Raw genomic sequence first — 19,291 nt, forward strand, 5'->3', positions numbered from 1 at the left:
CAACGCACACGCATATGGATTGCGAACTGCAATATACATTTAAAATGTCTCTGAAAGTGTCTTTGAATGTCTGATTTAAGACACAAGAGAAGTTATCTAAAATCTTTTCACATTCTCAGGGAATGATTCCCTGTTGGTCCAAAATGCATGCTGCCTATAATCATTTTATGTATTAATATAATAAGCACCTACTTTAACAATTGTAAAGATAATTTCATGTGCATTTTAGTTAGATTATATCGGCTGACGACAAATAAGAGAGAGGTGTCTTTTATTATTATTATTATTTGATATTTTTTCTGTACCTTTTCTTCTACGTCATCCGAACCGACATCATCCCGACGTCTCCGCGCATCATCTTGATCTCACGCAATGCTCTTTGCTTCGACGTAAATAGGGCGTGGGTTGGCGTAATGTCAAAGTATACGCATGCATATATGAGTAAATAATGCAGGCAGTTACGTATGTTGCAATATGTTGACAAACCATGAAATGAATGAGAAGATACTAAATAGGTAAATCCTCATTAGAAACAACAGTCGGTCTAATCCTGTTAGATGGACTTGTGCCAAGGCTGGTCACTTCAGGTCTTGAGGTTAGCAGACATCTTCCTGAAAATAGATTTAAAGGTACTTGTCGCTCCTGCAGATTGCAAGCTAGATGTGATATAGATATTCAAAATCAATACATAACATAGCAGCAAATGTCAATGATTACAATCATCTGTCCAGATAGGATGCATCTGCATGTGCTGTTCATGTAAAACTACCAGGATGCAACCTGAATTAATTCAGGTTCATTCATTCATTTAATAAAATAAGGGATTTTTCATGATTTTTTTTATTCTGAATATCTATGAGGTGACTTTGGATACATACACATGCTCACATGCACACACATTTAATATAAAACAGTGTTTTTAATTCTCCTGCATTGTGCTTTCACCAGGATGAAAGGATGAAATAAAAAAGCATGAAAAGGAAATAAAACATTTCACATGTAAAAATAATTTTGTGATTTGAAAGCAAATTGAGAACTTACCAAGCTGAACACAAAGAGGTGAAAGCACTTTATACTCACAAACTGTTTTTGCTCAATAAAAACTGAACTGAATCTGATTACAGAGCTTGAAACATCACAAAAAAGCATTCCCCCTTAACCTGTGATTCATCCAATTGGTGCATGATTTTGTGGGTGGAAATGTGTGTTTCGCCTCTCTGAATAAGTTCACTACAGTCATTTCATCCCAATGGAGTGAGGAAGTAAACATAAGCCTGAAACTACATCTACTCAAAGAACGGGTATCCCCCTATTTTGCTCACCAGATGGTAGATCCCAGTCTCTCCTCCTCTCCCTGCCATTCTCCTCCCTCCTGCGTTCTGTGCCCTCCATCTCTCCGTTTTCTCTCATTTTCTCACATTAAGGACAATCCACTTCCAGACATTGCTGTCCCTCCTCCTGCATCTGTTATCTTGTAATCTATACAGAGCTTTTGGAGAGGTAGGTAATACCCATATTTTCTTCCTGTTCCATGACAGAAAGACTAAGTAAGGGAGCATATTTTGCAAAGATATCTCAGCTTTGATTCTGTAGCATTCAAGCTGCTCCGATGGGTTCATTCAATCTCAGCAGTAGTTATTCCCCTTCATTTCCTAATTTGCATTTTCACTGATTTCCTCTTTCTGGGTGGCTTTGATGCTTATTTCTCTCCTCCATCTTGTCCTCCATTTATAGCACATATGACTCATGCGGGTTTTACAGCAAGAGAACTGAGGGAAACAGATTAAATCTTTATATTTTTGGGATATGAGATAAGCTCTTGTTGAGCTTAAAGAAAAAAGAAGATCCCTCATTGTGAATGAGTTCTGCAGCTGCAGGTTTTTGCTTCTAGATCGTCCCATGAAAATGCCACAGGAAGCTACTGGGCTTTTTTTTTTTTTTTTTTCCCAGTTTATGATTATGTCACAGCAGCTGCAGCCAAAATGAATAATGTCTTGTCCGTGTGAGCTTCAGAGAGTTCCCATCAATGTCATCTTTTTCCAAGGTCACATGTAAGGCCCCACCGCTACATGACTGCTTCACTGCTGTACAGTGAACGTGTGGACACCAGGGGCTCTTTCATATGTCAGTGTCTCTACACTCTACAGAGCAGATAACACGATGCCTGAGCCCAATTTAGAGGGATAATCTGGCTGTATCTGTTTGCTGTTTTTTCTCAGTGAAGCAGCACAGAGCTGACCTTATAAAGACTCGCTTCTGACCAGACCACACCTCTATCACCAGAGTCCATGGAAGCCAAGGCCAAGTCCGGGGCTCCGGCGCCCAAGGCGTCTTCAAAAGCAGAGAAGAAGGAGCCGGCCGCCCCACGCAAAGCTGACCCGGCCCCTGCGGCCCCTGAGCCTGAGCATCCCCCTCCCTCCCAGGACGGGGCAGGGGAGGGCAAAACGGCGGCAGCAGGTGATGAGGCTGCGGCCTCTGGCACAGACTCTCTGGAGCACCTGAAGCCTTTTCTCATCGGCGGCGTCGTAATTGCTGCAGGAGCCATCTTGCTGGGAGTGCTGCTATTGGCAAGAAGAAATTAAAAGCAAATCACTATCCCAAGAGAGAGTATTTACTGGTTGAGAAGTTAGAGTGCCATTACTGACTGGTTCACAGACTATCATGGTACAGATTAAGGAAGGGGAGCCACTGTGTTTCTTTTCTTTCTTTCTTTTTTTTCCGGCCTGCTTTCACTTGTAGTGAATCAAACCATATACGATTTGATCAAGGCTGTACATGGAGCATAATCATAGATAGTTATGTGCATGATGTTTCTGCAAAACTGCATCTTATATGTAATATCTATTTCCTAAGAAAAAGGCACTCTGTACTACTGAACTTAGATGCCTAAATCCTCTAACAGTAGCCTATTCAACTTATTTAATGTAGTCGCAACAAATGTTCACACGAGGCTGCATCAGTTGCGCCGGAAATACGCTTGGTTCACTTTGCTGAAAGATTATGAAACATTGTATTTGTAACGCGAAATCCAAAATGACTGTCAGAACTGTTTTGTTAGACTTTTAAATAACACAACTGGATGATTAGACCCAACAATTATCCACATTTAAGCACTGTGATATATTGCACACATTTTGGCAATTTAAATGCCACAGTAAAATGATCAGTTTTCTTTTTTTAGTGAGAGTACAAGGTCAAAGAAAATTAATATCAAATCATTGTGTTTAAATACAAAGTGGCACAATGTGATTTCAAAATGATTCCCTTTCACAGAGACTGATCATATAGGCATGCAGAGGTTGAGGAATGGCATGTAGAGGACTGTAGGATATAAAACATACTGCACACCCGAGAAGAGTGAAATTATCTCTATCTGTCGAATGAGACAGAGATTTATTTAAATGCCAAAATGTCAAACCTGCTACGTCTGTCATGAGAGCCACATAACAGTTCAGTCTGTTTTCATCTTACAGTCGAAGCTTTTCTGTAACTGAAAGGTTGTTAGTGTTGCAGTTTTGGGTTTGAAGACTGCTGCTTGTACATGGGAGCTGTTTCTTTTTTCACTTACTGCCCCCTGTGTTCTTAAAGTCCAGTTTTAAAAACTCAATAATAATTAGGAATAACTATGTTGTAACAAAATCATCTGAGGATGCAAAGAAGGGAGATGTAAATGAATTGCTGTCCAATAGTTAACTCAGTGGAGAATAATGTTAGGCAGCCTTGAAGTTGTTGCTGCGCAAACTCACCTGTACACTGTATTTTCAGCTCACATTGTGAAACTCACGGGGTCATCCCTGTGGCATAACTAGATAGCAGAAATATACTTCTGACACACACCATTACTTGACCGAATCTGTAACCGTACTGATACAGTTTGCACATTTCTGGCTCATCACATTCAAAAATATTATATGAACACACCCCATTCACAACTGTCAACACCTAAGGTACATTAAAAAAAAAACAGTATGCAGATACCTGAACCAAATGTCACCTTACATTGTACCATACAGTGTACCAAAAAAGAAAGTTCCTATTTTCATAATTTCAACAGCGTATAAATGCAATAATTCAGATAGGACTCCTCATTTAGCACATGTGCTGTAGCAAGTTAAATTACATAAATTGTATAATAATGTATGATGTTATTGATGGCAATGATGGAGACCTTGCAGATGGCAATGACAATGTTTTTCATGGTTACTGCAATGATGTTAAGGAGGGTTATGATATATATTTTTTATATTTTGAACATGTTTTTCTTATGCACCCTTCCCTCTGCTCCCAAACTTCTCAATGTATAAAGGGTTTGAAATCCAACTTGATTAAAGGCAGTGAACCAGCCAACTTGTCTGTTTCTTTGACGACAATGACACCTTTACACAGACCAAGAAGAAAACCAAGGTCATCAAGTTTGAATTGATTAATAACTGTTAAACTTTAACTAATTTTTAGATATCTCCCACACAGTTTACAGTTCAGCACTGAAACATTTGCATCAGGTGGCAGTTCATGCTTTTACCTATATTTAAAGAAGATTTGTAGAGGAGAAAAAAGGTAAGTTTGTTTTGTCACAGCGTTATTTCTCAAATAGTACAGACCCACAAGCCAAAGCTCAGCACGAGAGGAAAACAATCTTTATCCTGGTGAAGTACTTGCATAAGCTGTACTATTGATCAATATATTTCTTATTATGCAAAATCAAACCTAAATTTAAAGGAACGAGTGAAAATGAATTAATTGTTAACTTTATTGTACACAGTGAAGACTACCGAAGAGTGTGAATGCAAGAATAAAACACCTCTCTCTCCTGGACTCAATATGAGGGAAACTGATGAAAACTGAAACACAGAACCTAGTAAGAAGTGAGCATGCAACTGTTGAAGCCCCAGCAACTTAAGTACATATGAGATTTCAGGAGAAACTCATCCTTCAGTCCATTTCACTATGCATGGTGCAAAAAAAAATGCTATCTATTTATTCTGCTTGCTGGATGAGCTCAGAAAAACTAACAAATCAAAACAATGTTTGCATCGTTCCCACAGGCCGAAATAACCCCTGCAGGATCAACTGAATGACAGCATGATGCTCAAACTTTTGTTTTTTAATAGAATACATTATATTGTTTAATGAACTTTATCTGGAGTTTGCAGTGTATAAACATAAAAAAGTAATTCCACATCACAATCTTAGCTGCAACAGCAACAAGGTTTACCATTACAGGAAAGTCTATAGCAAAGATCAAGGACAGTAATAACAGACAAACGGAGAGGAGAAAACGGGATGTGGCAAACTTCATAGAAATGTCCCGTTTGAAATGAGGATTGTTTTGTGACAGGTTGTTGGTTGAATTCCTCTGCGTATGTTCTTACTTGTGTCTGTTTGGCGGAAATGGCGCAGATTTTGAAAAGGGGAGGGGCTCCGGCGTCAGCGGAAACGAGACAACTCGCTGTCGACGCAGTAGTTTATTCCTCTGCGGAGTTCTTGAAGTTTAATCCGAAGGGAGGCCACTTCTCTGACGGTGAGTAGCTTTTCGTCATTCGTGCTTGTGCTGGGTAAATATCAAAGTGGTAATTGTACCGGTGGCTACACGTTGCGAAGCGCCGAAAGTCTGCCTGTAGTTGTGCTAGCCGCGTGACTCCTCACATGGACTAGCTTCTTCTCAAAACAAAGCGCCAAACCTTATTTAACTGTTTCATACGGCGACCGTGGATAATTTTGCATTATAAGAAACACCGCGACTAATGACTACAACTCTAAAAGCGGATTCAGTTTTCTTTTTCCATTCAAATAGATGACACTTTGACAGTTAGCTTAGCCACGAGTGATCGGTACAAATTTAATAAAATAAAGGCCACAAACTGACGATATAGCACTTGAGGAACAGTTTTTCACTTTTATTGTCGTTAAACTAGTTCATGGAACTCCGGAATATTTGAAAAACAGTACAAATGTGTAAGAATGTTGCTGCATGTTTGACAAAAACCTGAGTACAGTTGCCAGACGACTAGCTAACAGCTAGCTGGCGAGCTTGCGCGTCTTCGGTCTCGACGGTGTTATGGTATAATATTCTTCCTTTTCACAGATTTGCCACTATGATTATACCTGTGAGATGCTTCACGTGTGGAAAGATCGTGGGAAACAAATGGGAAGCATACCTCGGTCTACTTCAAGCAGAGTACACTGAAGGGTAAGTTTGATACCTGCTGGGTTCAGTTCGTGTCCGGTGTTTTGGATTGGCTGGTTTCCCGGCTAACTAATGACCTGTTACCTTAATATCTTGAACCTGACAGAAATCTGTGCCGGTCCTTGCAAGCGGAGTTTAACTACGTATACATTTAAGTTTCGAAGTGTTTTCCCCTTTGTGAGTCTCATTTCAATACCTGGTTTTACTAGCAGCAGCGGTGAAAGCTAAAGGGAGTCTGTCACCAGTTAGGAAGGAAACCAGTTAATCCGAAACACCGCAGTTAATCGGGTTACATTTGTGTCTCAAATCTTTACTGAAACAGTCAAACGACCATATATTTTAGACTTATTACTTCAAGCTGTTGGATTAGATCAACCACAGTAGAGGAACAACTCATGCAGACAGTTGGGTGGGAAAGTGAGGAAAAAAATTGGTATAGGTTGGTCTTGCTGATGTTGAGAATTGAGCTGCCAGGGAGAAGGAAGGAATGTTAGTAAATGCAGTGATGGAGAATAGAGATAGATGACTTCATTTTGTAAACACTGTCAGTAATATGCATAAATCAATCAATACTGCATCTCACAATATTAGATATCACAAGGTATTTTTTTTTAAAACAACACACCAAAATTATCACCGTCTTAATTTCTCTGATACACCCATAGTTGTTGTGTTTTGGTAAATTGCCAGAGGTTCTGTTCCTTAACTTTCCTCTCCAAACACCAAGACCCCATTCAAAAGGTACATTCTCCTTTTAAGGCTTTTTTTTTCTCACATTCAGACGGCAGTGATGAACTGAACAATAGCAATGACCAGAGGCCATTTAACAGGCTCTCCTCACTGATTTCTGTCTGCTTCACTCATTCAGTGATCTACATGTAATGCATTAGGACTAACATTACATTCTTTTCCTCTTAAGTGATGCCCTTGATGCCCTTGGCCTGAAGAGGTACTGCTGTCGGAGGATGCTGCTTTCTCACGTGGATCTCATTGAGAAGTTGTTGAATTATGCACCGCTGGAAAAATAACCGGAACAACAATATGGACTTCACTGTGTTTTGACTGTCAAGTTTTTGTTCTGTTAATATGTGGCTACAAATGCCAACCTCTGTGAAAATGGATTGCTGCACCTATTTTTTCTAAATAAAGCTGTTAACATTTAGACCTGTATTACTGGCTTGCCTAGTCACTGCTCTTGTCACCAAGACAAAGGTTTTAAAATGAGTCCTCGCCTTCACACTGTGGGTAAACCTCAATTCGGAAATGAATGATTTAACTATTTCTGTAGTTATTTTAAATAAAACATTACAAATGTTGTGCTCAGAGGAACACTTAACAAGAATCATGTATATGTTTCTTCACCAGCAATGTAATTTCAAGTTTAATTCGTCAAAGAAAATTCTGAACTAAATAATTTGTTATATCTGTGGTGCTCAGATGTTCAATTTATTTGGAGAGGAAACAACCACAAATACAAATCTATGGCATGTTTTTTTTTTAATTTTACAGATTCAATACAAAAAAGGTGATAAACATTACACTGTATTACACAAGTTAAGAAGTGTTACTGTGCATGCAAGTCCTGAAATCTTAAGTCCCAGCAACTAATCTACAGCCATATCTTTTTCCTGTACTTTAAATTAGAGGTCCCTGTATGAACATCTGACTGGTGATTAAAACAAGTACACTTTTGGGAGATACAGTTCCTCTGTATCACCTTAAGTTTCCAGGGTGTTAGGGGGCAGGGTTTTTTTTTTTTTTTTTACACTTGGTGTAAAAACAGAAAGTCCTGTCTTTACTCTGCTTCTCATGTCAAGACTTCGCCAACCTAGGGGATAAAAAAAAATAAATTAAGTCACATTCAGTTTGTATTAGACAATAACTCAAGCTTTTAAACACATCAATTTCAGATAAAGAATGAGAGGAAATTGCCTACAGAATGCCAGTGCTACATATTCCCAGCCTGTTTTCAGCCAGCTGCACATATTTAATCATCTAACAAACAACCCCAGGTGCTGAAGTGCTGTACATTGAAATCATGCTCTATATTATGCCACGCAAAGCCTCACATTAACACAGCGGCAGGCAGGCAGGCCATGATGCAATCTGATGAGGGATTATATAATTTGGCTCCATATTTTAACAGTTCACTGCATCTTTGTCTTTGGACTAAAAATAACCAGATTTGCAGTCATTCACATTGGAGCTCAGGCATCACATTGGCTTTGCTGACTTTTATATTTAAAACAAATCTATACACTTAAACGCAACTAAGTTGACTTCACTGGCAAATTTTCTTTTTGAACATCTAGAGAGATCTGCTTTGCATGTCAGCTTGCCTGCCTATTCATGTCTCAATATCAGTATTTCATGTTTTGATTTTAGGCATAAACACAGAATGTCTAGTCAAGTCAAACTGAATGTTCTGTGTGGGATAAGAGTTAAACATATCAGGTTAAGTGCAGAGTGCAGGTCATGAGTGACCGGCTTACCATCTTTAGCGGTATCTGTCTCTGTAATCTCTGTGACGTTCTCGTTCTCGTTGCCGTTCCCGTTCCCGTGAGCGCCCCTTGACCCGCTCGCCGCTCCAGGAGCGCTCCCTCTGTCTGCGAGACATTCCTGCGCTGTCCCAGCCGGAGGAATCGCCTCTGACCCGATCTCGGTCCCGCTCGCGCTCTCTGTCCCGGCCTCTGTCCCGATCTCTTTCTTTATCCCTGGAACGACTGCTACTCCTGTTTATTGAAGCAAAGCGTAACAGAAAGAAACCTCCGTTATCACTCGTGCCAGTTGATGCATGGACAATGGGAGCGCTAAAGCAAAAAAAGCAGACCTGCGGCCTTCGTTGCCCTGGATAGAGACTAGACAGTCCTTGAGCGAGGTGACCAGGGCCTGGCAGCGCTCATCCCCATATACCCTGGACTGCTTAATGATGGCGATTGCCGTTAGTAGTGTTTCCATGGCAACTTGCATGTCTCCTACATGAACAGTGGGGAAGACCAAATAATAGATCTTACAGTTATTGTTTTCAATGATGCAGGCAAAAGGTAAATAACACGACATTCATTTTATTACACAAACGTCTGACAGTCAATACCTTCATTCATTCAGTTCTACTTAAAACAAAGAAATACGGCTTTGTAGCCCATAAGGATAACAAAAATGCAACAGGCAAAACTGATGAGCCCAAAAATCAGTTAATCAAGGAAAAGGCCTGATCTAATTACAAGCAGAAAGTTCTGTTTTTGAAAGTGACACCATTACCAAATTACCCGCACTTGCTTTCAGTTTTCAAATGAAATGATCTATCTGGTACTTCACAGCGTATGTTGATGAGAATTATCTCAGATATGAGTGAAGGTTTTGTGCACAGCTTTACACAGCCCAATATTTCAACTTTCAGTAACAATTTAAACCTATTAGCTTTAATGGTAAATGGACTACACTTGTATAGCGCTTTTTACCCTGCATGACAGAGCCCAAAGCGCTTCACACTGCAATATCACATCACCCTTTCACACCATACTCGGTGGTGGTAAGCTACTGCTGTAGCCACAGCTGCCCTGGGGCAGACTGAGCTTTAAAGGCATTTATTTACAACATGTCGACTGTGAAAAAGCTTTCATTTCAATATTGCGTCAAGTATGGACTTGACGATTACACACATGACTTATAAAGTTGAGTTCTTTCTTCTGCTCCAGACAATCTGGTGGTCTGTACCTACCAGTGGTTGCTCCAGACACAGCCTTGGTGATGGCACTGCTGGCAATAGCTCGATTTCTATTAATTAGATCCTCTGTGTCTCTGTCTGTTGTTTGTGATGTGTGTCTGCAAGAAAGGACAGTTACAATTAAAGAAAGGATTATGCAACAAACAGATATGTACTATGAATTTGCACTGACAGGGTTGTCTTTCAACATATGCACAAACACTTATTTAGTATTTCTAATAGATCTTAAGTCATGCTATATAAATTATCTTTAAGATATTATGTTTGTTAAAATATCCCAGAGGAATTACCATATACAGATCTTGTATTATTTTATATGCCTTTCATTTTTTCCCCTTTAAAGACACACTTTCCACCACAGAGTTTCTGTACTCTCACTGGGAACATAATTATCTTAAATAATGTCCATACTTACTTCTGCTGGTTGTATGCTTTGCTGCTGTGTCCATCTTGAGCCGGCGGGAAAAACGCAGGATTTATGTGCAGACTAGGGGGCGGTGGGCAAGGGACGGGCAGGGGATGAGGAGGAAACATATGGGGTGGCATGGGCGGAGGGATTGCTGGCGGCATATGGGGGAACAGAGGAGGCGGTTGATTCAAATATGGGCTTGGTATTGAGGGAAACCTGTTCGAATATGGATAGGGTGGAAAAGGTACAGGTAATGCTGGAGGACTTGGCTCCTGTGATAATGAGGAAGTCTTATCTGAAGAGTCGGACTCCTTGGAATCTTTAGAATTAACACGGATGGGAATACCTGTTGAGAAAGCATTTAAAAAAAAAAAAAATGTGTGAAAGTCTGACTTTGCTTCACAATTCAATATCAAATGCATTTCTTGGTTAAATGGTGTTGCTCTTACGTTTGTTCGCTGTCTCTTCGAACATAGTGAGGTTCTGACGAGTAGCAAAGCGACAGTCTATCCTCTCCCCGTTGAGTTCACACCGGGGGATTTTTTCCAATAGTAGTTTTAGAGATTCTTCTGAGGACACCACCACCTCTGCATAGCTGTACCACAGAACAGAAGCAACCATACATATGTGACCGCCAACATCAGATCATCAAAATCCACATTAATGAAAATCCCAAACATTTTGTTACGCAGAAATGACTCATTTCCAAAGTTTCTTTTTAATTGGAAAAAAAAAACAAAAAAAAAAACTCACCCTCTAGACTGTCCGTTCACTCGGTTTTCAGCAAATTTGATCTCTATGATGTCCCTCACTCCCACCCTTTCAGCCACACTCATTAGGTCCTTGTCCGATGTCCACTGTAAATTTCCAAAAGTTTAAACAGTTTGAATATTCTGTTTTCACATTGATTTTATTTAAGCTTATATTATGGGGAGAAAATGGTCATTACATTGGTAAATAAACAATACGATTTATATGCAAACAAAGAGACTCTTGCTTACCCAGGAGAAATTTCCAATGTATAAAGACAGTTTCCTCTGTGAGTTGCCCACTGCTTGTGCAAGAACTTGTTTTGGTTCATCCTCGTCTTTGTCTTGTATCTTCTTGGAGCGGTCAACATTCGCTGTCTTTTCTTGATTGACTGAACCAGTCAGGACATCATCAAAAAGTTCATTTGCTTCTGCTAGTCTTGCCAAATCCTGTATGGAGAGGACAAAACAAAACAAAAAAGCAACACATTTTCATATAATTACACTAAAAAGGGCAGAGCATCAATGTCAGATGAAATGCAAATGTTATGAGGTTAATGTAAATACTGTTGCCCAGATGGGGAGAAGGATGTCTGAATAAAGTTAATAAAATATTTTGAATTGAACACTAATTTGAAGTATAAGTTTGCAAGGTTGTTATTAAAGGTAAATAAAGCAATGAAATTTAAGTCAGGGTCAATTAAATACTTCTAAATATTTTAAAGTGATCGCCTCAGGCTGGTTATTTCAATTTTCGTTTATTTGCATGAAAAAAATCCTGATCTTAGAATGAAACAGTTTAAAAAATAACCGCAAAGAGGTCATTTGCGGTTTTCATATTTTATTTAAAATTAAAAAGAAAGGGGAGTTCTCAAAAACTACTTTTACCAGATGATATAAACATCTGCATTGTTGATACTGTTATTGGTACAATGTGTTGAATTATTAGAACATAATTTAAACCAAAAGCAATCCGAATAAATCACGCTTATAATATTGAAGTTGATGAATGACACTTGGGAGGACTTTGTCCGGATGTTTAAAAAAACAGAAACAAAAAAATGAAACTATCAAAAAAGACGTATTCCTTTACCTACGTTCGACTCATATTCGTACATTAATTGCTAATTGCTTATTCCTCATCCTGTAACCACTGTTGCGTGTTTTTAGCATCCGAACTTCCTCGTTCATAACAAACGGCTGAAACTTGTTACGGCACCAACATATCAAATTAGTAAGCATTTGAACTCCTCCACATTTCGCTGAAGTGAAGAATTAAGTAAGATGAAAGCCCACCTCATCGTTCGGGTTCAGGTCCCCGTACAGATCAATGAGGTCCTGGTTCGAGGTGCTCGGTCCGGCAGCGGCTCCTGCAGCGGCCATCCCGTAGGCCTACAGTTCGCTGATTCTGCAGTCACTTTTTGTTTTCTTGTGTAGTTTGCATATGCACACCTATCACAGTTTTCAGTATTTAACCATCAACACGTGCACTATGCGAAAAATCTTTGTCATCACACCGTCTTATGTTGTTAGCTAGCGTTCCGCTCGAGCTCACAAAAACAAATATGATGCTGTAGCCGAAACAAAAGAAGACAGACAATACCACAAGCGGATAAAAGTCCCAAAACTATGTGCGTGACACAAACTCTGAAATACACGAAAGCTGTTTCACGTATGAAAGCATTCGCTGCTAGTTTAGCGCCACTACATGCTCGCTAATGCTAACTCTGCTAATCTTTCCGTACGTGAACATCGATGTGCATCAGGAACATTTCACCGGACAAAACAACAAAGAACATCAGGTTCCTACTTTCAATCGCGCGATATTATAACCGACGTTTTTTAGATGTGGTAACAGAAATGAAACCCCAAATAGCATAACTGTTCTTCATTTTAAACCTACGATCAAAATGATTTTTTTTTCTGAGTAAAAATTACTGTTAAGGAAGTATTATGGCGATCTGAGTACGCCGCTTTAGTAGAAACCCCTACTGCACTTTACGAATACTACTATGGGGACGTCATTGCCCTCCTAACTGTATGTCCGATTGGATAACTCTCACAGTGTTGCCCACACTTTAACCAGTCATCCCTTCTTAAGGCTAGACCCACCCTAAAAAGAAAGAAGTACCAACCAATCACAGGAAGAAACAGCCGGACGTTGACGTTTCTATAGTAGGTTTGTTAAATCTTTCAGTAGCTGTTACGAGACCGCCGCTTGTGTAATTTCTGCGCGAGAACAGAAACGTTTTCAGTCAAGAAGCTCCTCGAAGGACCCGAGAGGTGGTTAAAATGCTCTCCTCTGCTATTGCGAAAAGGGTGAGTTACATTCATCCACCTTTTCACGAATTTGTAGCTTAAAACATGCTAATTTTTGACCTTTTATACCGAGGAGCACAAGGAGAATTTTCGAAAAGGTATCACGCGAATTGACATCTATGTATTTCAGTTCATTACATTATAGTGACACAGTGGAGGTCCAGTCACTTCTGTTTTAAGGTCATATAGCTGTCGTTTCTGTAGTTGCGATAGCGATCTTATTTTCCACGTGCAGGTAACTTGTCCTGTCAGAGGACACTTGTACAATCCAGTTGTACAACAGGGCGGCGTGGGTTATTACACAAGTACCCTCTGCATTCAGTTTTCCCCCCTGCTTATAGGTCAAATGAGAGATGTTCTTTGATGAAAATAACAGACATCTAATTTTACACAGTTTATTTAGCCAAAACCCTTTCAAGGACGATTCATAGTCTTCGTTATTAAAAAAAAAAGACGGATTAAAGTAATACCTGAATTTAAATGAAAATATTTAGGTGTGCTTACACATTAAATGTGGTGAGAACTATTAAAACAACTTTTAAAACAACAGGACAAAACACTGCTGCATTTGATATAATCTGAAGGGCATCAGTACTGTAGTTAAGGGGAACTGTCACAGTATGTGTTATTCAATATTGCAAAAATTTTTGTATGAACTGGACTTAGAATACTCAGATATTGAAAAGTTTAATGTCGGTATGGGGGGACATAGTGATGATGTTACACTTGACTCAGATTTTCTATGAAAGCAACAGTGATGTTACCAAAAACAAAGGCACGTGGTTGTGCAGACAGACTATATTGAGTGTCACGTGTTGTATGACACAACATGGCACACTTGCAATTCAAAACGTGTGCGTTTGTCCCTTTACAGCTGCTAACAGGGGTATGCCAGGCATCTTGGAGACCAGCCGTCACGGGGCTGGTATCTACCCGTGCTTACCGCGGAGATACCCCTGATGACACCAGAGGGGATCTCATTGAGATTCCTTTGCCCCCCTGGGAGGAGAAGTTGGACGAGCCCACTGACATCAAAAGACGCAGACTGCTGTACGAGAGCCGCAAGAGGGGCATGTTGGAGAACTGCATACTGCTCAGGTTGTTAAGCTGTGCTCATTTTGTGTCACAATTCTTTTCTTTTCTCTTTCAGTTTACATGTAAATGGCAAGTTTTCAATCAGGCTCTCATATCATAGAAAATGCTACTATAACAACTATCGATACCAACAAACACAGATTATCCTAAACTAAATAGATTTGTGTAAGTGTAACTATGTACAACTTTCTCAGTTGTTGAAGACTGTCTTTACTATTGAGCATGTTTTCAATGTTTTCTTAGGGTTTCATTTAAACGATCTCTCTCATTCAGGCTCATTGTGTGTTTTCCTTCCATTAGTCACTCAGATAATTCTTCTCATGTACAGAGAGGACTCAGACTTAATTAATTCTCCATCTCTTTTGCAGCCTTTTTGCAAAGCGATACCTCAACACAATGAGTGATAATCAGCTGCAGCAATATGACAGACTTATTAATGAACCGAGCAATGACTGGGACATCTACTACTGGGCAACAGGTGAGAAATGACATTTAAAGTGTCTCCTTGTCTTGGACATATAATATTTGCTCTGAAGCCTCATACAACAGGTAGAATATATAGACACTAATGCTGTCCTCAACCCATCAACACATTTTAAATAGTAAATATACTAACACCGACTTAGAATGCTAAATATGGAGGACACCTGACAGGAACCAGGTTGGGTCCTTTTTTATTCCTTGTGGTATAGCTTCAACAAGGTTTTGTAAACATTTTCCAGGAGGGACTTTCAGCCACAATAAGATGTTATTGTGCAGTCACTGCAGTTTTACTGCACGATGTGAAAATATCCAAGAGGCGCTTCATTGGTTTGAAATCTGTGGATGCCATTTGAGCATAATGGATGAAATTTAATGGTCAAAAAACACATTTATAGTATTCAAGCTTGTTAACTTGACATGTTAGTAACCACCAGGGTATTGTTGACGTCTAAATCGTATTACATTGGGAGCTCAGGGTCCAAAGTGTGCCCCAAGGAATATATTCTCCATACCATCAGCAGAAACCTGGACTGTCAGTAGAAGGTGGAATCGATTCTCCCTTTAATGCTATTTATTCCACATTCTGAGTTATTTTGAGATGGATCGTAAAGTATTCTATTGAGTTTTGAACTGTAATAAACAGCCTCAGCTACACTTGGCGCCGATCATCTTTATGGATTCCTCCTGTGGCTTGCACCCATAAAAACTCTGAGATAACAGCTTTCTCTGCTGATGAATCCCAGATCTGGAAATCTGGCACCACCTGGGATTAAACCTCTGTGGAAAAACTCTCAAATCTATGTGATAATGCACGTTTTCAGAGCGTCAGACTGACAGCTCCAGTGGGTATCATAATTTCAAAAGGAACTTCTTCATATGAGACTTCAGTCTGGGAGCTCTTTTACTGCCCTGGGACAGCCTACTCTTATTTTTTGTAATTTATTTTTAATTGGATTCAATTACTAATTATTTAAATTAGTTATATGTTCTGCTGGTGAAAAACGTTCAGTGTGACAGCAGCATTAACACATCCAGTTGCCAGCAACTCAGGGCAATAAAGTATGCAGGGATCTGGCTAATAAAAGCAGTATCATTTGATTGCTTTTATGGCATATTTTTCCATTGTGATGATTTTCTATTTAGAAATCAATAAAATTCTGATGTCCTGAATGTGTTTTTTGTACAGTGATGTAAATTCTTCTATTGAAGGACAAAGTACCAGGTTAATATGGTCTGACTCTGTCCGCCTTTTAGTTTAACCTGTAATATAGAATTAGGTTGAGGTCATACAAGCTGATTTCTGAGTGTTCATTGCTTTTCAGCCATTCCTTCTATGACATATGAACTTTAACTTTGCTCCTGGTGCAGTTAAATCAAATAGATTAAACCTCTTGTCTTTTTTTGGGGGGGTTACAGAAGCCCAGCCCACTCCTGACGTCTACCAGGGGGAGGTCATGGACTTGCTGAAGGAGTTCACAAAGAACCGCAACCACGAACAAAGGCTGGACGCGCCCAGCTTGGAGTACCTGGAGAGAGACAGCCATTAAGGCTCTCTGGACCTTTTCAGAGACACTAATGGAGGGCACTGAGTGATTATGAGTGCGATAAGCCTCCAGAAAAGTCATCCGGAAGTCAGAGAAATCGCTCAAGTTACACATGGGGAAAATGTATAAAATATTATGAGGCGCAGAGTGTGTGGAGCAGCGCCTTCTCGTACCAGTGTCAAAGATATGATGTGGCTACATAAAGCACTTTTCACTATTCCATCTGTACATTATTAATCTGTATAAAGACAGGATAAGGAAAGGTTTTGTCGATCCGACAAAGGCTGATGCTGAGGAATTTGTTCTGAATAATTTGTGTCCATTGTATGATACCGTTTCTGATCCAATTATGTAAATGAAATTTGCTCAGTGTGTGTGTATCTGAAGCTTACAGATCTAGCCGGCTTTGATAAATAGATTAAAGTTGATATGCTTTGCTGTGCCTATGCCTGATATGATATATTTACTGCTTGTGTTAATTCATTCATGAAGGCCACCCTTTAAGACAGGCCGGGAACACATGACCACAGGATGCCATGATGGACAGTGTTACATAATGAAGGTTGTACTGCCTGCAATGTCTCTCTACACACACCAGATGGAAGCAGATCACTGCAATGTCAATGTCAAATTGAGGCCCCAACTCGCCATCTGTGGCAGATGGCTCATCTCAAACAACATATAAGTCACATAACCTTTCTCCTGCAGGGCACCTTGTGAGAATATCACTTCACATGTGTCATATCCAGCTGAATGACTGCCTGCTAACAGACAGAAATAGAGAAAACTTGCAATTTTTAAAATCCAAAAGTGTGTTTTTTTTCTCCCCCTTACAGGCTTTAAATCAAACTTTCCAGTTAAACCACTCACGGTTTTATCGCCAGTTGTGTAAAAAGGATTTTCTTTTCCACCGGCGCGAGTCGACCGGCATGTGTTGACTGTGGGGAACATTTCTTGTCCGGCTGTGTGTCATGTCGGTTCAGTGGAACCTTGTACTGAGAGCAGAAGGGAAATGCCCTCTGGCCGGGCGATGTGTGCAGCATCTCTAAACAGACGACGAGCCGGCTTGTGTACGTCCAGAGAATTACAATGTACACATGATCTGCTGCTGAGGTGTTACACAAACGAGGCAATGTCACAGACCTGACACTGACGTAGCACCTGGTTATATGCATTTTCTTGTGCCGTGATAAGAAGAACCATATGCTGGGTGGGACTGACCTGCTCCATTATTTTCATTTTTCGCTGGTCTTAAAATAGTCCAAGATGATGTCAAAAGGGTTCCCCTCTGTGTTTTTTTCTGCTCTTGAGCCATCTGTCTGTATTTAGTTTAATCCACAGTGGAAATTCACTTACCGTAAGCACATTTGCTTAAGTACCATGAGTGGAAAATTAGGTATTTGGAGAAGATGTTAATTCCTTAAAACTTTTACCTCATCATAAAATAAATACAGAAGACATGGAGCAAACCAATTAACACAGAGAGAGAGAGAGAACATGCGAACTCCCCACAGTGAAGCCTTGAAGGCCTTAAAGAACACTGACTCAAACAGGGACGTTTTCCCTACGAGACAGCAGAACCGACCATAAAAACCAGCAGCTGGTAGCAGTTCTATCTTGGGATCACTTTATCAAAAAGTATTGACTTTGCTTCCATTTAATATGATCACCTCTCACAGCTCTGAGTGGCTTCATCAAACTGGGAAAGATTCGAAGGAAAATGGTGAAAAAAATGGAAAAATGAACCGAAACTAACAGTGAATGAGCAAAAGGATGAACATTACTGTGCGGTATCAGGAAATCTTAATTTCCTCTGATTGTTTGAAGGATTTTACCGCTAAATATTTAACAATAATTGAGACGGAACCAGAAATCACAACTTGCTGCCTTAAAATACCTGAAGTAGAATAAACTACATGTGAAGGGACAGGCCAGAACTAAAAACATATTGTGATATTTCGAAATTAATGTCTATTATTATGTAATGAAGGCTCTCTCTCTCTCTCTCTCTCTCTCTCTCTCTCTCTCTCTCTCTCTCTCTCTCTCTCTCTCTCTCTCTCTCTCTCTCTCACTCTCTCTTTGCACTGGTTTGGATAAAGGTAGAGAAAGAGAGAAAAGGATTGCCATAAATAAACTTTCATTTGCTGCAGGAAAGTAAAGGCAGAGAAGACAGAGCGAGCACAGACGACAGGAGAGAGAAAATGTAATGGTGAAATATCACCACGCTTTTATTGGGTTATTCCTGGATATTGTAAATGCGATTACTTTGTATTGATGGAGAATGTATCCAGTAATTTTAATCATCACTGTGGTTGTTGGTCGCAGAATGTGAACTACAGCAACAGCTATAATTCCCCGTCTTGAAAAAAAAAAAAAAAAAAGGATACCGCCTCAGGATCCCACATGCAGGGGAAGCACAATTCATGTCTTTATTGCTCTGAGGCTTGTTTAGAGTGTATATTCATCAGCTGCCCACGCACACCCACTGTGCCTATCTGTAGCCCGGTGCTCCTGTCATCCTCCACTGCTGCTTCTTGTGTCGTGACAGCTCTCTGTTTCATCCTCAGCTCTGCCGTCGCCCTCTCCTCCCCAGGAATCTCAGTCTCGTGTGCTTTTGCTCCAGGTTCCAGCAGCAGCAGCAGCAGCAGCAGCAGCAGCAGCACCCCGAGTCTTCCTCTCGGCTTCCCGGGTTCTGCAGGAGAGCTCAAACAAAACCTGCAAGCACTGGGAAGAGGGGAAGATTGCCAGGTTTCATTTTAAGAACCAAAGTGTTCGATA

At 40.0% G+C, this 19,291-nt stretch overlaps 3 protein-coding genes and 1 long non-coding RNA gene across 5 annotated transcripts; 3 read left to right on the forward strand and 1 right to left on the reverse strand.

Annotated features, from left to right (window-relative positions):
• Positions 1–1,367: 1,367 nt before the first annotated feature.
• LOC115390758 (uncharacterized) lies at positions 1,368–4,344 on the forward strand. Its single transcript, XR_003931708.1, has 2 exons — positions 1,368–1,500; positions 2,220–4,344. It is a non-coding gene; the product is annotated as an uncharacterized LOC115390758 (long non-coding RNA).
• A 1,067-nt stretch (positions 4,345–5,411) lies between these two features.
• polr2l (RNA polymerase II, I and III subunit L) lies at positions 5,412–7,357 on the forward strand. Its single transcript, XM_030094749.1, has 3 exons — positions 5,412–5,521; positions 6,086–6,190; positions 7,107–7,357. The coding sequence occupies exons 2-3, from the start codon at positions 6,096–6,098 to the stop codon at positions 7,213–7,215; spliced, it is 204 nt and encodes a 67-aa protein (XP_029950609.1). The 5' UTR covers positions 5,412–5,521; positions 6,086–6,095; the 3' UTR covers positions 7,216–7,357.
• Positions 7,358–7,687: 330 nt separating this feature from the next.
• Positions 7,688–12,917, reverse strand: LOC115390689 (cleavage and polyadenylation specificity factor subunit 7-like). 2 transcript variants are annotated; one of them, XM_030094657.1, is made up of 9 exons: positions 12,369–12,917; positions 11,325–11,522; positions 11,077–11,180; positions 10,773–10,918; positions 10,330–10,669; positions 9,909–10,012; positions 9,018–9,162; positions 8,683–8,919; positions 7,688–8,015 (listed from the first exon to the last, which is right to left on the reverse strand). In XM_030094657.1, exons 1-8 carry the CDS (start codon positions 12,453–12,455, stop codon positions 8,685–8,687), a joined length of 1,359 nt encoding a protein of 452 aa, XP_029950517.1. In that variant the 5' UTR covers positions 12,456–12,917; the 3' UTR covers positions 7,688–8,015; positions 8,683–8,684. The 2 variants fall into 2 exon arrangements, with proteins under 2 accessions (XP_029950517.1, XP_029950508.1); XM_030094648.1 differs by having other exon boundaries at positions 8,680–8,919; positions 12,369–12,913.
• A 325-nt stretch (positions 12,918–13,242) lies between these two features.
• On the forward strand, positions 13,243–16,955 carry sdhaf2 (succinate dehydrogenase complex assembly factor 2). The gene is made up of 4 exons (XM_030094701.1): positions 13,243–13,391; positions 14,266–14,489; positions 14,855–14,964; positions 16,386–16,955. The coding sequence occupies exons 1-4, from the start codon at positions 13,365–13,367 to the stop codon at positions 16,514–16,516; spliced, it is 492 nt and encodes a 163-aa protein (XP_029950561.1). The 5' UTR covers positions 13,243–13,364; the 3' UTR covers positions 16,517–16,955.
• The last annotated feature ends 2,336 nt before the right edge of the window (positions 16,956–19,291 follow it).

Source organism: Salarias fasciatus, chromosome 1, assembly GCF_902148845.1.
Source record: "Salarias fasciatus chromosome 1, fSalaFa1.1, whole genome shotgun sequence".
Lineage (NCBI taxonomy): Eukaryota > Metazoa > Chordata > Actinopteri > Blenniiformes > Blenniidae > Salarias > Salarias fasciatus.

What these genes read in the sequence shown, in the direction of transcription:
- polr2l (XM_030094749.1), top strand. Translation starts at nt 6,096, where the DNA reads ATGATTATACCTGTGAGATGCTTCACGTGTGGAAAGATCGTGGGAAAC. An exon ending in CAAGCAGAGTACACTGAAGG is followed by an intron (nt 6,191 to 7,106) that starts GTAAGTTTGATA and finishes TTTCCTCTTAAG; the next exon opens with TGATGCCCTTGATGCCCTTG.
- LOC115390689 (XM_030094657.1), bottom strand. Translation starts at nt 12,455, where the DNA reads ATGGCCGCTGCAGGAGCCGCTGCCGGACCGAGCACCTCGAACCAGGAC. An exon ending in GTGAACGGACAGTCTAGAGG is followed by an intron (nt 10,919 to 11,076) that starts GTGAGTTTTTTT and finishes TCTGTGGTACAG; the next exon opens with CTATGCAGAGGTGGTGGTGT. An exon ending in CGAAGAGACAGCGAACAAAC is followed by an intron (nt 10,670 to 10,772) that starts GTAAGAGCAACA and finishes CTTTCTCAACAG; the next exon opens with GTATTCCCATCCGTGTTAAT.
- sdhaf2 (XM_030094701.1), top strand. Translation starts at nt 13,365, where the DNA reads ATGCTCTCCTCTGCTATTGCGAAAAGG. An exon ending in CCTCTGCTATTGCGAAAAGG is followed by an intron (nt 13,392 to 14,265) that starts GTGAGTTACATT and finishes GTCCCTTTACAG; the next exon opens with CTGCTAACAGGGGTATGCCA. An exon ending in CATCTACTACTGGGCAACAG is followed by an intron (nt 14,965 to 16,385) that starts GTGAGAAATGAC and finishes GGGGGGTTACAG; the next exon opens with AAGCCCAGCCCACTCCTGAC.